We start from the raw sequence: 13,520 nt of genomic DNA, 5'->3' as shown, positions 1-13,520 counted from the left end.
AAAAGGTGGCTGGGCTCATTGTCTCGGGGTTTGTGGGGGGGGGAAGAGGTGACAAAACTGATTTCCAATAAGTGCGCCCCCTTTATTTCCATAACAAGTCCTTGAGTCTGTACTCTGGTGACACCAGGGACCTAGAAGGTGCAGGGCTTGTCGGTCCAACCCCTGCATAGTCTCATCAGGGCTGACCTTAATGCAATTGGAGCAATTGGGCCAAATTGGGCCCCGCGTGCTGCTCCTAAGCCCCCCTCCCTGCACCAAGGCAATCTAGATGGATTTTATTTATAGCTATAATTTTTTGCAGACTTTGGCTGCGAATTGGGGCCCTTAAAAAAAAATCAAGTTGCGCCCCACTACTTCAAATTGGGTCTCACTGGCTAGCCCTGAGTCTCATAGTTGCTGGGCCTGAGTTGCCCTGCCCTTGCATGAAGTCTTAGGTTTGCAATTTTGGGAGAGGGGAGGTTGCCTGCTGGGGAGTGGGCAGGCTGGTGAGGCCCCCTAGATTTAGAGGCCCTAGGTTTCAGCCTACTTAGCCTATACATAAATCCGGCACTGGCTGCAATACAGCTATCTTCTCTTTGTCCATTAGAGGGCAGCAGTGGAAAACTTAACACAGACCATGTAAACAAAAAATGTTTGTATAGGCTTGTAATTAGAAAATCATTTTAAAAAAATGAATGGACATAATCAGGTCTCAGCTATACAAGCAACAGAAAGTTCAATACTGTGTGTATATCTATCTATCTATCTATCTATCTATCTATCTATCTATCTATCTACAGTGGTGCCCCGCAAGACGAATGCCTCGCAAGACGGAAAACCCGCTAGACGAAAGGGTTTTCCGTTTTTGAGCTGCTTCGCAAGACAAATTTCCCTATGGGCTTGCTTCGCAAGACGAAAACGTCTTGCGAGTGTTCCGATTTCCCCCCGCTATCCCTCCCCTTTTTCTAAGCCGCTAAGCCGCTAATAGCCTTTTAGCTGCTAAGGCGCTAAGCCTTTAATAGCCGCTAATCCGCTAATAGCGCTAATCCGCTAAGCCGCTAATAGGGTTGCTTCGCAAGATGAAAAAACCGCTAGACGAAGAGACTCGCGGAATGGATTGTTTTCGTCTTACGAGGCACCACTGTATCTATCTCTCATCTATCTATCTATCATTATCTATCTATCTATCTATCTATCTATCTATCTATCTATCTATCTATCTATATCTATCTATCATCTATCTCAACTTCAGTGGAAAGGAACAGCTCCTGCTTGTGTCCTGTCAATGATCAGGCTACTGTTTCTGGAAAAATTCTCCAACTAAACTGTTCCAAAAGCTAGAAAAATATAGACAGAAAGGCAGCGGAAATGCATACAACAGAATACAGGCATCACCGAGGGAAGTTATTAGGAGATCAGGACTGGGTCTTGCACAGCTTTAGTAGATCACAACATGTAAGAAGATCTGTGAACACATTAAGTCTCACAGTGGGAACAGGAACAGGTGGGAACAGAACAGGAACAGCACACATAGTAAATGGAATAAATGGTGGAATAAATGGTGAAATCTTCCTTCAAGTGTCTGTTATTGACATTATGGCTGCCACAGTCACAACTGGAGATCATTCTGATCAAGGGTAGCCAACGTGGTTGTCCTCCAAACGTTGTGGAGGACAATTCCCATCTGCACCAGTCAGCACAGTCAACAATCTGGGATGATGGGAGATGGCTGACCCATGTCAGAAATGGAAGACAAGAGAAAAATTACTTTGAAAATCTTACTACATGGCCATACTGCAGTAATGAAGCCAAGACATTTTCTTGTGGCCCATATCCCTTTCAAAATTGTTCAAAGCATCACCAAGAAGCTATTCATCACTTGTGCCATTAAGGGACTGTGTGGAGAACCCTCTTCTTGTCTCCTCACAGAGCATCCTAGTGTGTTCAAACTGAGTTTTTGCTAATTTGAATGAAACATAGCCTTGAAAGGAGAAGAAAAGGCTAAGGCGTAAACGTCACACAAATCCAGAGCGGAGTCCCTAAGACTGCTGGATGGCATCTTCAGCAAGTCCTGCAGCCAAGCTGTTGCCAAATATATTGCTCTGCTTTCCTTTGAACCACATCAGTGAGGCTGTGAGGGAGGTTCTTGTCATCTGGGCAGCCCAGGACCTCCATACACACTGCCCAAGCTTGCGGCCCAGGGAGGCCACTTTGGAGCGGTTTAATGCTTAATGCTTAACTTCACCCCCAGGGGCACACTCCATTGTCTCCTGAGACAGATGGATGCCAACAGCATGTCCCTGTGTCTCCTAAAAGTTTAGGACTCAAGATGAAGACATGTAAAGGACTGTAGTGGGAAATGGATACATTTCAATATGTACACTTGTATGTACACACACCTTACTGAAAATAACGTAGCTATTTGAATTTGTTGTGCAAGTGAATTAAAGCACGTGTCAGTTCGGACATGTGAATGTGAGTCAATGCAGGCTCTTAAGTGTGGCAAGACTGGGCATTTTCTTGGGCCAAAATCAGCAAAGGATCCACTGCCTCAATATTCATTTTGAAGAGAGCCCCCAGTCTCCCAGATTAGGGGGGAGGGGTTCACTGAAAGTGCCTTGAGATTGAGGGTCTTCAAAATTCTGGAACCAGTATGGAGAGTTAATTAAGCTACCCTTACCTTTCAAGGGCACGGACAACACACAAGAAGCTCCTAAAAAGTTTTTCCAGAGCCACAGGATGGCTAATACTCTTCTGTTGTGTAATGTGACAGAAACATCACTAGGGAGGGAGCAAACTAAAAAGCCTAAATGATTATTCAGTGCAACTTCTATGACCTCTGGTTAATTTCCATGCTCCTGAAGTACAGCGTTAACATTGGATCAATCTTTTTCAACTGTAATTACCTATTCAATACAGGCTGCTAACAAATTTGGGCTTCAAGTCTCCAAAATAAAAAAGAAAGAAAAAGAACAGCCCCCTTACCATTTTGCAGATAGACTTTGCCTCCTCAGAGAATTTATGGGAATACACCTCCTCGGTCTCCAAGACTCTCCTGTCTACCTCTTCTCGCTTCACCTTCTCTTTCCTTCCGCGAAAGGGAGATTGTCCTGCAATCATCTCATAGATCAGGCAACCTAACCCCCAGTAGTCAGGGCTGAGGGTGTATCGTTGGTTATTCAAGACTTCTGGAGCTGGGAAAACAAGAGAGGTAGATGGGATCCATTTCTGAACTGACATCATCACACCCATGGCTAAATAACCAGCCATAATTGAAGAATGAAAGAAAAGATTCCATCTAAGCTTTGATTTGGCAAAAGGACCGGTTCACATCTTACATCTGCTACTGGGAGCCGCCAGAATGGATTTGGGGGAACATGGTGAGAGGAAGTTCCACTGTGCATGAATGAATGAATGAATGAATCCTTGCGCTGACAGAGCAACTTACCTTGCAGTATGTTGGGTGCAACCCCAGATATGTAACTCTTTGACTAATATGTGGACTGAAACTTGTGTACACTTGAAAACGTTGGCAGCATTAAGATAAATTCAACAGTGTAAACAAATTTTGATGGCTGTAATAATGGAACACTGAATGGTTTAGTTTATGTAAAATATGCAGGGATTTATGGTATGTAAAATGAACCATGGAAAAAGATGAAGGGAAGTCATTGATATTTTAAAGTTGTTTAAATGAATATTCTAAATTGTAATATAGAAAAATTATTTTAAAAAATATATTATAATAATACTGTAATAATAATAATAATAATAATAATAATAATAATAATAATAATAGTAATAATAATAAAAGAAACTTAGTGCTACACTGGATTTCACACTTCTCTTTTATGTCATGACATCTTTCTCAAACTTATCATAATAAAGAGAGCCTTTTGCCCCTGACTGCTTTGCTGTGCATGATTTTCTTTTCCTTTCTTTTTCCTTTTCGTATTACTTTGCATTACCAAGTTTGAGAAGACAGTTTTGATAGCAACACACATAAGGTCCCAAATCACTTACCCATGTAACCGACTGTTCCTACCCGTCCACGGATTGATTCACCATCAGGGATTTTAACAGCTAGACCCAAATCAGATATTCTGATGTGGCCTAAAAGGAGGTGGAGGGAAAAAACACAAATGTTCTAGCATAGCTACTGTATATACCTCTACAAAACAATGGGTTGTATCATTCCGCTGGTGATAAGGCATCTCTCAGCTCCACACCTCCCTAAATCTGCTCCAGAGAGTTGGGGAATCCCCCTCCATAAGAGACTGAAAGAGGTGCCCAGGGCAGTGAGAAGACAATGCTAGGGAGAATTGCCCCAAACTGGTCCCCATGTTGTTCAGCAGATGGAAGGCCTGCCATCAGCTGACACAACCAAATCCCATTTTTCTAAAAATTCACATCATAAAAAATAAATCTAAGCACGTTAAAGGAATAAAATGATACTGGCTCTTTGAAAGATCTCAAAAACCAATCAAGGAACATATGAAACTGCCTTATTCCAGGTCAGGGCATTTGTTCATCAAGCTCCGTATAATCCCAATTTGGGATGGAAGCAAGGAGCAGAGACACACTAAGGAGCCCGAACCCAGAACTGCATGCTCTTTCTAGTAATTTTCCTGGCACCTGTGTGCACAAAGTGAGTGTCAATAGAGACGGGCCCTTTGCACATATGACTGTATAAGTAAAAGCCTCCATGGGATCTGGTACCCTAAACTATCAGGATTTCATTTTCCCCTGCAGGAAGCTGATTGGCTGGCCTATGCTGGCCTGCATCATCTTTGTGGACAAGAGCAGGCTAAAGCATCATTCATTTCTGGGCTTGGAGAGGAGGTTAAGGGGTGATATGATAGCCATGTTCAAATATATAAAAGGATGTCACATAGAGGAGGGAGAAAGGTTGTTTTCTGCTGCTCCAGAGAAGCGGACACGGAGCAATGGATCCAAACTACAAGAAAGAAGATTCCACCTAAACATTAGGAAGAACTTCCTGACAGTAAGAGCTGTTCGACAGTGGAATTTGCTGCCAAGGAGTGTGGTGGAGTCTCCTTCTTTGGAGGTCTTTAAGCAGAGGCTTGACAACCATATGTCAGGAGTGCTCTGATGGTGTTTCCTGCTTGGCAGGGGGTTGGACTCGATGGCCCTTGTGGTCTCTTCCAACTCTATGATTCTATGATTCTAGGATTTTATTTTCTGGAATAGTATTCCTAGGAACAGGAATACAGAACAACCAAGCACAACCCAAAACCATCTCTCTCTTGAGAGCAGGGAACATAACACAAAAAGAGTGCTTCTGGATCAGGCCAATGACCCATCTAGTACAGCAATCCTGTTCTCACTGTAGCCCATTTGGTGCCTATGTTATTTTGTTTTGACACAGCTGATCAAAAACAGAAACGCAGGGTTTCATCTTGGAAATGGTTCCGAAAAGTAAGATAGAGTGCGTCTGCGGGGTGGGGGTGGGGCAGCATGCAAATCTGAGCACCATAATTATTTATTAAGGAAAATTCCCAGAGTAATAAGGAGAATGAACAACTTTACTTATTACAGATCTGTTGCCCTGAACCTAACATCCACTGCTTTTCATAATAGCACTTTCTTTTCTCTCTCTTCTCTGGGAAGTCTATCCTTTCCTATATCCCAAGAAAAGCAGTGGAAGCTGCTCCATGTCTTACCCACTTCATAGAATGATTTGGCTCTGCACAATACCATGTCATACAACTAAATGTAAGCTACTTTACTGTGGAAGAAAAGGCCTTGCCTAAAGCTCTCACTTACCATAATCATCTAACAGGATATTTTCTGGCTTCAAATCCCTATTAAAAAAGAGAGAGAGAGAGAAAGAAAGAGGAAAGATTGCAATTATTTGTATGAAAGTAGCTTTGATATTGGAGGAATAGCAAGGAATCAGAATGCTGTTTCCTTCCAGCCATAACACAGCAGGGAGCCAATTCTCAGAAAACAGATTTCAAAATGACATATATTGCAAGATGGAAGCTCCTGGTCCATCAAATAGTATTCCGCTCTGCTGGCACAAGGTCATTCAGTTCAATAAGATTTGGGTGGACAGAGAACCCTGAGAATCACGTAGGTGATAGTGTCTAACCCACCATCATAATATTAGAATAATAATAATTTTATAACCACTTTATTATTTGTATGCCACCCATCTGGCTAGCTTGCCCAGTGTATGGAAGTGACCAAAGGGGTGCTGACCATCTAAAAAAAATCCATACTCAACTTGGCTTTCTGGATTTCAAAAAGCCACTGCGCTATTTTTATTTTTTAAATTAAGGCCACTCTATTATTTCACAACCTATTTTTAGACAATGCCAATTTATACATATTTACTTCTGAGGTAGAAAAGCCTATTTACCACCCCATTTTTATAAGGATAACCATTTGCTTTATTAAATTCATGAATTGGAGAAAATGTGTTAAAATATTGCTTCACAGATTATTGTATTTGGGAGGGGCTGCTTCAAGCACCTCCCCATGTGACAATAAGGTGGGCAAATTGACACACAGATCTTTGTCACCACAGAAACAACCATGTGAATTGCCTAGACTTTAATTCTCCAAGTTGATTGTTAGAGCAATTTGCACTGTGAGAGGACCACCCATTATACAGAGCTTTAATTTACTCCCTTTTAAATGATTTTAGGTTTTGCGATCAGCGGACAGAAAACTTAGTGGTTTTCCCTTACTAATCAAGTGGGAACTTTTTTGTTTATTCAAAACATATCATGCACATTATTTATTATTATAAGCCAAGGCACATGTACGAAGAACATTTTTGTTCCCTTCCTTTTGTTGGTTTAAATCCCTATTGACCTCACAAGATAAACTTCACAAGATAAACCAATGGGACCAGGCCTACTTTTCAAACAAACAACTCTGAGAAAATATGTGAAGGGTGAGAGAAGGCAGCAGAAAATGGATGGCTTTATTTTAAATACTACTGTATGCTTATTCTCAGTGCTAACAAAAAGATTTGCTTTGGAGAGGTGGGATGAAAGGTCATTCTCAACAAACCTCTTCATTCCAATTTTAAATGTTTCCTTGATGAGTCCAAAATGTTTTAATTCTCTTGCATTCTACATGTTGGCTGTTGATCGGTAGCTAAGGGGCAATACCCCCACTATTGCAAAATAATAAAATAAAACAAAATAGGGGAAATTCTTACAATGTTCATGGAAGTTCAAACAGGGCAGGACAGAGAAATAGCACTTGTGTCTTATCCAGTGACACTTCCATGTTTTGTAGGGGTTCTTCAGCCCTCGATGGTCTCCCTCCCTTTGCGACTCCACCACTCATGGTCACTATGTTGCTGCTGCTCCAGCTCATCGTTGGTACAAACTGCTTTTCACCTTCTTTGCCTTTTGCTTTCTCATCCCCCTCTGAGTCAGAGCACGATGCAGGTGCACAAGCAGGTTGCAGTGGTGAGAGCCCATCCAGGAGGTTCGCCAGTGGGACCCCTGCTGGAGGTGCCCAACCATTTTGATCTTTGACACCAGGCTCTGGTCCCTTTGAAAAAGGATCCCAGGTTTTGATAAATTATCCTCTTCGAGATCAAGGACAGGTTGGCTCCGGGTGCATCACAAAATAGTCCTGGCTCCTATTTTTCCACCAGTAAAACGAAGTCCATGTTGCATATAGACTATCTGTTCTGTCACAGAGCTATGGCCCCTTCCCTTGTAATCCTAGGGCTGAAACTCTTGAACATATGAGTCTATAAAGTCAGATAACTAATCATTATAACATAGCCCAGATTTGCAAATCTGTCCCCGGGAAATATGGCAGCAGCAGCCTCAGCAGCCCGGAGCTAGCCTGTTAGCGCAGTTGGCTCTGGCTGGCTTCAGGAGTTGCTCGCTGCTGTGGCACCCACCATTTTTCCTGCGCCAGGGCAGCGAGCAGCTCCTGAAGCCAGCCAGAGCCAACTGTGCTAACAGGCTGGCCGCTCCTGGGCAACAGCTGCCCGCCCATGACTCCTGTGCCTCCCCGATCTGTCAAAACAAAGGGGGAAGGGGGAAGGACATCAGGGAAGGCTCGGGAGTCACGGGCGTGCGGTGCGCCATTGCCCAGTTTTATAAAAAACTCTGCGCATTTATGTTTTACAGGGTGTGAAAGAAGGGCTTTGCACCTTTATACATTATGCATGTGTGCTTGGACCCAGGGTCTTTTGCCTCACCATCCCCACTACTGACTCCCTGTTGCTACTCATCTTCAAAAAAAAAAAGGGGGGGGCGTCCCGGATTCATTGAAAAAAAATCTGGTAACCATATAACACAGCTTCCCGAAGTCTTAAGCAGAGGTTCCAGCCTTGTTACTCAAGAGCCTTTTCGACAGAGAGGCTGGGGACTGAATATAGGAATCTTACGGCTGTTGCAGGCGGGAAAACTAGATAAGGATTGTAACATTTTCCAGGCAGATCCACATACAGGATCTTCAATTTCTAAGTAGATGGCTTTCATTATTTAATGGATGAGCAGCTTCTACATAAAATTTCAATGTGTGGGTCCTTATGTGATACTCCTGAAAAGCCCACTCACAAGCACAAAACATGGAGGTGGTTCTGCATATCATAAATATCTATGTCATAAATATCTCCTAGGATCTAGGAGTCTTGGTTGACCACAAACTTGACATGAGCCAACAGTGTGACGCGGCAGCTAAAAAAGCCAATGCAATTCTGGGCTGTATCAATAGGAGTATAGCATCTAGATCAAGGGAAGTAATAGTGCCACTGTATTCTGCTCTGGTCAGACCTCACCTGGAGTACTGTGTCCAGTTCTGGGCACCACAATTCAAGAAGGACACTGACAAACTGGAACGTGTCCAGAGGAGGGCAACCAAAATGGTCAAAGGCCTGGAAACGATGCCTTATGAGGAACGGCTAAGGGAGCTGGGCATGTTTAGCCTGGAGAAGAGGAGGTTAAGGGGTGATATGATAGCCATGTTCAAATATATAAAAGGATGTCATATAGAGGAGGGAGAAAGGTTGTTTTCTGCTGCTCCAGAGAAGCGGACACGGTGCAATGGATCCAAACTACAAGAAAGAAGATTCCACCTAAACATTAGGAAGAACTTCCTGACAGTAAGAGCTGTTCGACAGTGGAATTTGCTGCCAAGGAGTGTGGTGGAGTCTCCTCCTTTGAAGGTCTTTAAGCAGAGGCTTGACAACCATATGTCAGGAGTGCTCTGATGGTGTTTCCTGCTTGGCAGGGGGTTGGACTCGATGGCCCTTGTGGTCTCTTCCAACTCTATGATTCTATGATTCTATGTAAAGTCTCAGGAAAATAAAACAGACTCTGCAACAAGTTTCTGAACACACCGGAATGATATTTACCTGTACACAGTGTTCTCTCTGTGCAGGTCTTCTAAGCCACAAAGAATCTCTGCTGCATGAAACAAGGCTCTTTCTTCCTCAAAGCCTGGGTTCCCCATATTATAGATGTGGAACTTCAGGTCACCCCCATTCATTATGGTTAGAACTAAACAGAGTGCGTCCTTTGTTTCATAGGCATAGGCTAAGTTGACCTAGAAGAACAGTTGGGGTAGTTTAAAGCACAAAGACAGGCGCTTGATGCACACATATTCATTCATTGCTAATGTTCTGCATTTGGAATGACATAAAGTATCATATGACTGAATGGAGCCAAAGGGGAGATAGGCAAATCGTCAAGGGTTAAAAAACAAAACTCTGAAAATTTGGAAGCAACATGGTACTAGGTCGTTTTCATAAAGATTATCACTTGCAGGTTCATAGTGTCATGCTGCCATGAATATTTTTTCAGCAAAAGTAGAGATCTGATGACAACCAAAACAAAGGAGACAGTCCCCAAAAGAATGAGAAACAACAGACCAAGTTACAGGAGCCCCCCAAAAACAATAACAATCATGTAAAAAGTGATTATAGTTGAACAACACAAGATAGCATGTACAGTAAACGTAAAGCTGTGGTAGCCGTTGTTCTGTAACAATCACAACAATTTCTACAAACAGCTCAGATTATTACGTTATATGACAAGATCTCCTAGACTGCACCCCATTTCATACTTCATCACAACAAAACAGATAATTTATTGCAGCTGGCAGCAGTAGACCTCCTCCCTTAGATTATTTTACATGCAGCCACGTTTTGTTTAACTATCAATCACTTTTTACGCAATTATTATTGGTGGTGGTGGTTTGGCTTCCTGTGCTGCTCTGGGTTTGAGCTTCTCAATTTACTCCTGCATCTCCTATGTCTGCAGCAGCTCAAGTTCTGACAAATGAAGCACGAGACGCCCTGACGTTTTGGACTATCAAAGAATGATGCACAGAAAAGGCTGTACTGGGAGTGACAAAACATATCATATACTGTACAGCCAACTTCTGAATGTTGGCTTGAGCCGAGATGTTTTCTGGAAGCATTATACACTTCCTGTGACTAATGCCATTCCTTGATGGGTGTGCCGCCCAATGGAAAGCCTGTGCCCATTGCAAATTTGGCAATACTTACTACAAATTGACTATTGACTTTTTCTAGAATCTGCTTTTCATTTAGGGCCATGGATTCACCTTTCCTCTTCTTTATCCTTTTTTTCTCTAATCTTTTGCATGCATACATTTTCCCAGTTGCTCGTACTTGGCAAGCACACACCTAGAAGGAAAATAACAACATCAACAAATTGTGGAGGGGGGAGGGTTGTGTAGGAGGAATTAGTCATTTAAAACTGGTAATCCTGACCATGCCAATCCAGAAGGAAGTCTTGTTGCATTCAAGGTAGGTGGGGTTAGGATTGAGGCCTATGTTACCAAAATCACTTCTTGATAAATCTGTATTATCTTAATCCCCCCATCTTACTTTTAAAGGAAATTCAGAACTAACTGAAGAGACTTACTAACAGATGATCTTTGGTATTGGACAAGGAGCAAAGTTTGAAGGTAAATTCAGAGCGCATTGAGCTACAGAACTCACGGAACATCCTAAACTGAGAGACACTGACCAGAATAACCTCTACCAATGGGATGGGGTACTTCAGGCCTGGCACCCAAAATTTGGCCCTCCTGGCCTCTCCATCTAGCATTTGAGACTCTCCATACCTCAGCCACACCTTCCCAGACCTGCTTTGCACGTTCTTTGAATGCTTTGCCTGGTTAGAATGTGTCCTTCAACTCTGTTAATATTTCTTGTTTGCCTGGATAGAGACTAGAAGGCGCATGGGGATGTACCTAGACACTAGCCTACTGTACAAAGGTACAATTTTGCATTCACTGCTCCCACTTTTGTCTCAAGTGCAGCCCACCACCGGGCTGTGGCCCCAGGAAGGCTGTGTAGAAGGGGCTGTGGCCCTTGGGGTGAGAGAGGTTCTGGGCCCTACAGAAAATGCAAGTTCCCATTCTGGAGGGTTGAGGCAGAAGAAGACTCTGCTGCAGCCAACCAAGGGGTTGAGATGCAACCCTCACTTTTCAAAAGAGCAACCACAGAAACAGGATGCAATAAAGGAGTCTTGGAAGCCTCTTCAACAAAAGAACATAGGAAGTTGCCATATCCCAACTCAGGCCATTGGTCTATCTAGCACAGTATTGGCTACACTGATTGAAAGCAGCTCTTCAGAGTTTCAGGCAGACATCTCTCCTAGAAATACCTGGAGATGCCAAGAATTGGATCTGAGATCTTTTACATGCAGAGAAGATTCTCTAGTACTGAGATGTTGCTTTTCTCTCAAGCGATATGGTTTGCTAGTGTTTTATATTTACATGCAGGTAAACATTTACTCTGCCAACCTAGCAGTTCGAAAGCACGTCAAAGTGCAAGTAGATAAATAGGTACCGCTCTGGCGGGAAGGTAAACGGCGTTTCCGTGCGCTGCTCTGGTTCACCAGAAGCAGCTTAGTCATGCTGGCCACATGACCCGGAAGCTGTACACCGGCTCCCTCAACCAGTAAAGTGAGATGAACGCCGCAACTCCAGAGTCGGCCATGACTGGACCTAATGGTCAGGGGTCCCTTTACCTTTTAAACATTTACTATCTCAAAAACACTGCCTGATGCACACCATCTATGGCTCAAGCTTAAAGATTCTTTAACCTTAAATCATGGAAATCACGCAGTCCTTAACATTTTCATGCTCAGTGCATCAGATATTTGTGGGTCTGGCTTACTGTTCTTCCAAGGAGCACATTGTTTTCAACAGAAGTTTCCAGAACTACTTACCTCCCCGAATCCACCTTTTCCTAATACCCTGTACTGCCTAAATGTGTTTTTCGTTACTGGTTGTCTGAAAAAAAAAAAGATTGGGAAGGGGAGACAGAGAGAGAGAAAAGAGATAAAATGCTTAATGCTATCTTTGAAAAAAGAAAAAAGACGAAAAGAATGTTGCTTTAAAGGTGATTTGAAGAAAATCACCCCCTAACCATTAGCTCACCATCCCAGGCTATTAGCTCAACAAAAGAAAAGTTAAGTCAGCCATTCCTACAGCACTGCACAATGATAGTATTACCAGCTGCTTCGAAATTCTGCAGGTTTTTCACATTTCTCAAATGACACTGTTCACTGTAGCCCTGTGGAGCTATTAGACACAAGCAATTTGCTTCCTGTTCCTACAGGGCAGGGCAGACCAACCTGACCCTCCAAATGTTGCTCAACTCCCAATTCCCACCAGCCTCACCCAGCACAGCCAATGGTGGGGAAAGATGAGGCTTGTGGACCACAAACCTCTGGAGGGCCATAGCTTCTCCAGCCCTGTTCTAGGGCAAATAACTTGAGTACGTGGACACCTCTATTGCACATCAGGAGAGAGAGAGACTTGTACTCCCTGTACTCAATCTGCTGGAATGTGATTAAATTCCACCCCAAAATAGTGACGGTCCAGAAGCACCCTTTGGGTAGCGGTTAGGGTGCTGATAACAGCAATTCTCCCTCAAGGAAATATTAAGGGCCACCTTGATTATCAAAATATTCTGTTGATCTAATCTGGGCCTATTTCACTACATCACTGCTACATGTGGTCAGTGAAGGAGCAAGTCAGCACAGAGAAGGTGGGCTGACTAATAGCCACAGTTGCAGCTTCCTTCACTGCTGCCTCACCAGCTCCTTGCTGAAGACATTTCAACTGTGGAGCTGACTCCGTCTATCCCATCCGGGTCCAGGGGATATTTTGAAGAAAAGTCAAGCCTGGACCATCGAACTCTCACTTATAACCGGATTTCTGAAATCCAAGAGGGAAATGGGTGTTGTTTTCTTCCAGCACCTCACTTAAAAAAAAAAAAAAGAACACCGCTGTCATTTGTTCTTCAGGGAGCAATTAAATGAAACATCCACAGCTGATACTCAAAGGAGTATCATTACTATTCCTTTCCTGCCACAACTGATCGAGCCACCAGGGGGCGGCGTGCTATTACATTGAGGGTGAGCTTAGGGCTATCAAAGACAGCAACATTAGTATAGTGAAACTTGCAGCCTTCAGGCTTGCATTCAGAAGTCTTGCCTTGAAACATTCATGCTAAATTTTGAAACTGAGACGTACCAGCAGCTAGACTAGGCTCC

General features: G+C 43.2%; 1 protein-coding gene across 4 annotated transcripts in view; it reads right to left on the bottom strand.

Annotated features, from left to right (window-relative positions):
* Positions 1–13,520, bottom strand: part of GRK5 (G protein-coupled receptor kinase 5) — a 154,606-nt gene that overhangs the window by 17,662 nt on the left and 123,424 nt on the right. For all 4 annotated transcript variants that reach the window (XR_014007846.1, XM_081192995.1, XM_081192994.1 and 1 more), the window contains 6 exons: positions 12,189–12,252; positions 10,493–10,633; positions 9,338–9,528; positions 5,767–5,804; positions 4,003–4,092; positions 2,965–3,173 (listed from right to left, as the gene is read on the bottom strand). Coding sequence is in view for 3 of the 4 variants with exons in the window: in XM_081192995.1 (XP_081049121.1) it covers positions 2,965–3,173; positions 4,003–4,092; positions 5,767–5,804; positions 9,338–9,528; positions 10,493–10,633; positions 12,189–12,252 (733 nt within the window). In the remaining variant the exon portion in view is untranslated. The remainder of the gene's footprint in view (positions 1–2,964; positions 3,174–4,002; positions 4,093–5,766; positions 5,805–9,337; positions 9,529–10,492; positions 10,634–12,188; positions 12,253–13,520) is intronic.

This window comes from Podarcis bocagei, assembly GCF_964188305.1.
Source record: "Podarcis bocagei genome assembly, chromosome: 4".
Lineage (NCBI taxonomy): Eukaryota > Metazoa > Chordata > Lepidosauria > Squamata > Lacertidae > Podarcis > Podarcis bocagei.
Note: the sequence above shows the minus strand (reverse complement) of the source record. Positions and strands in the feature narration are given on the sequence as shown.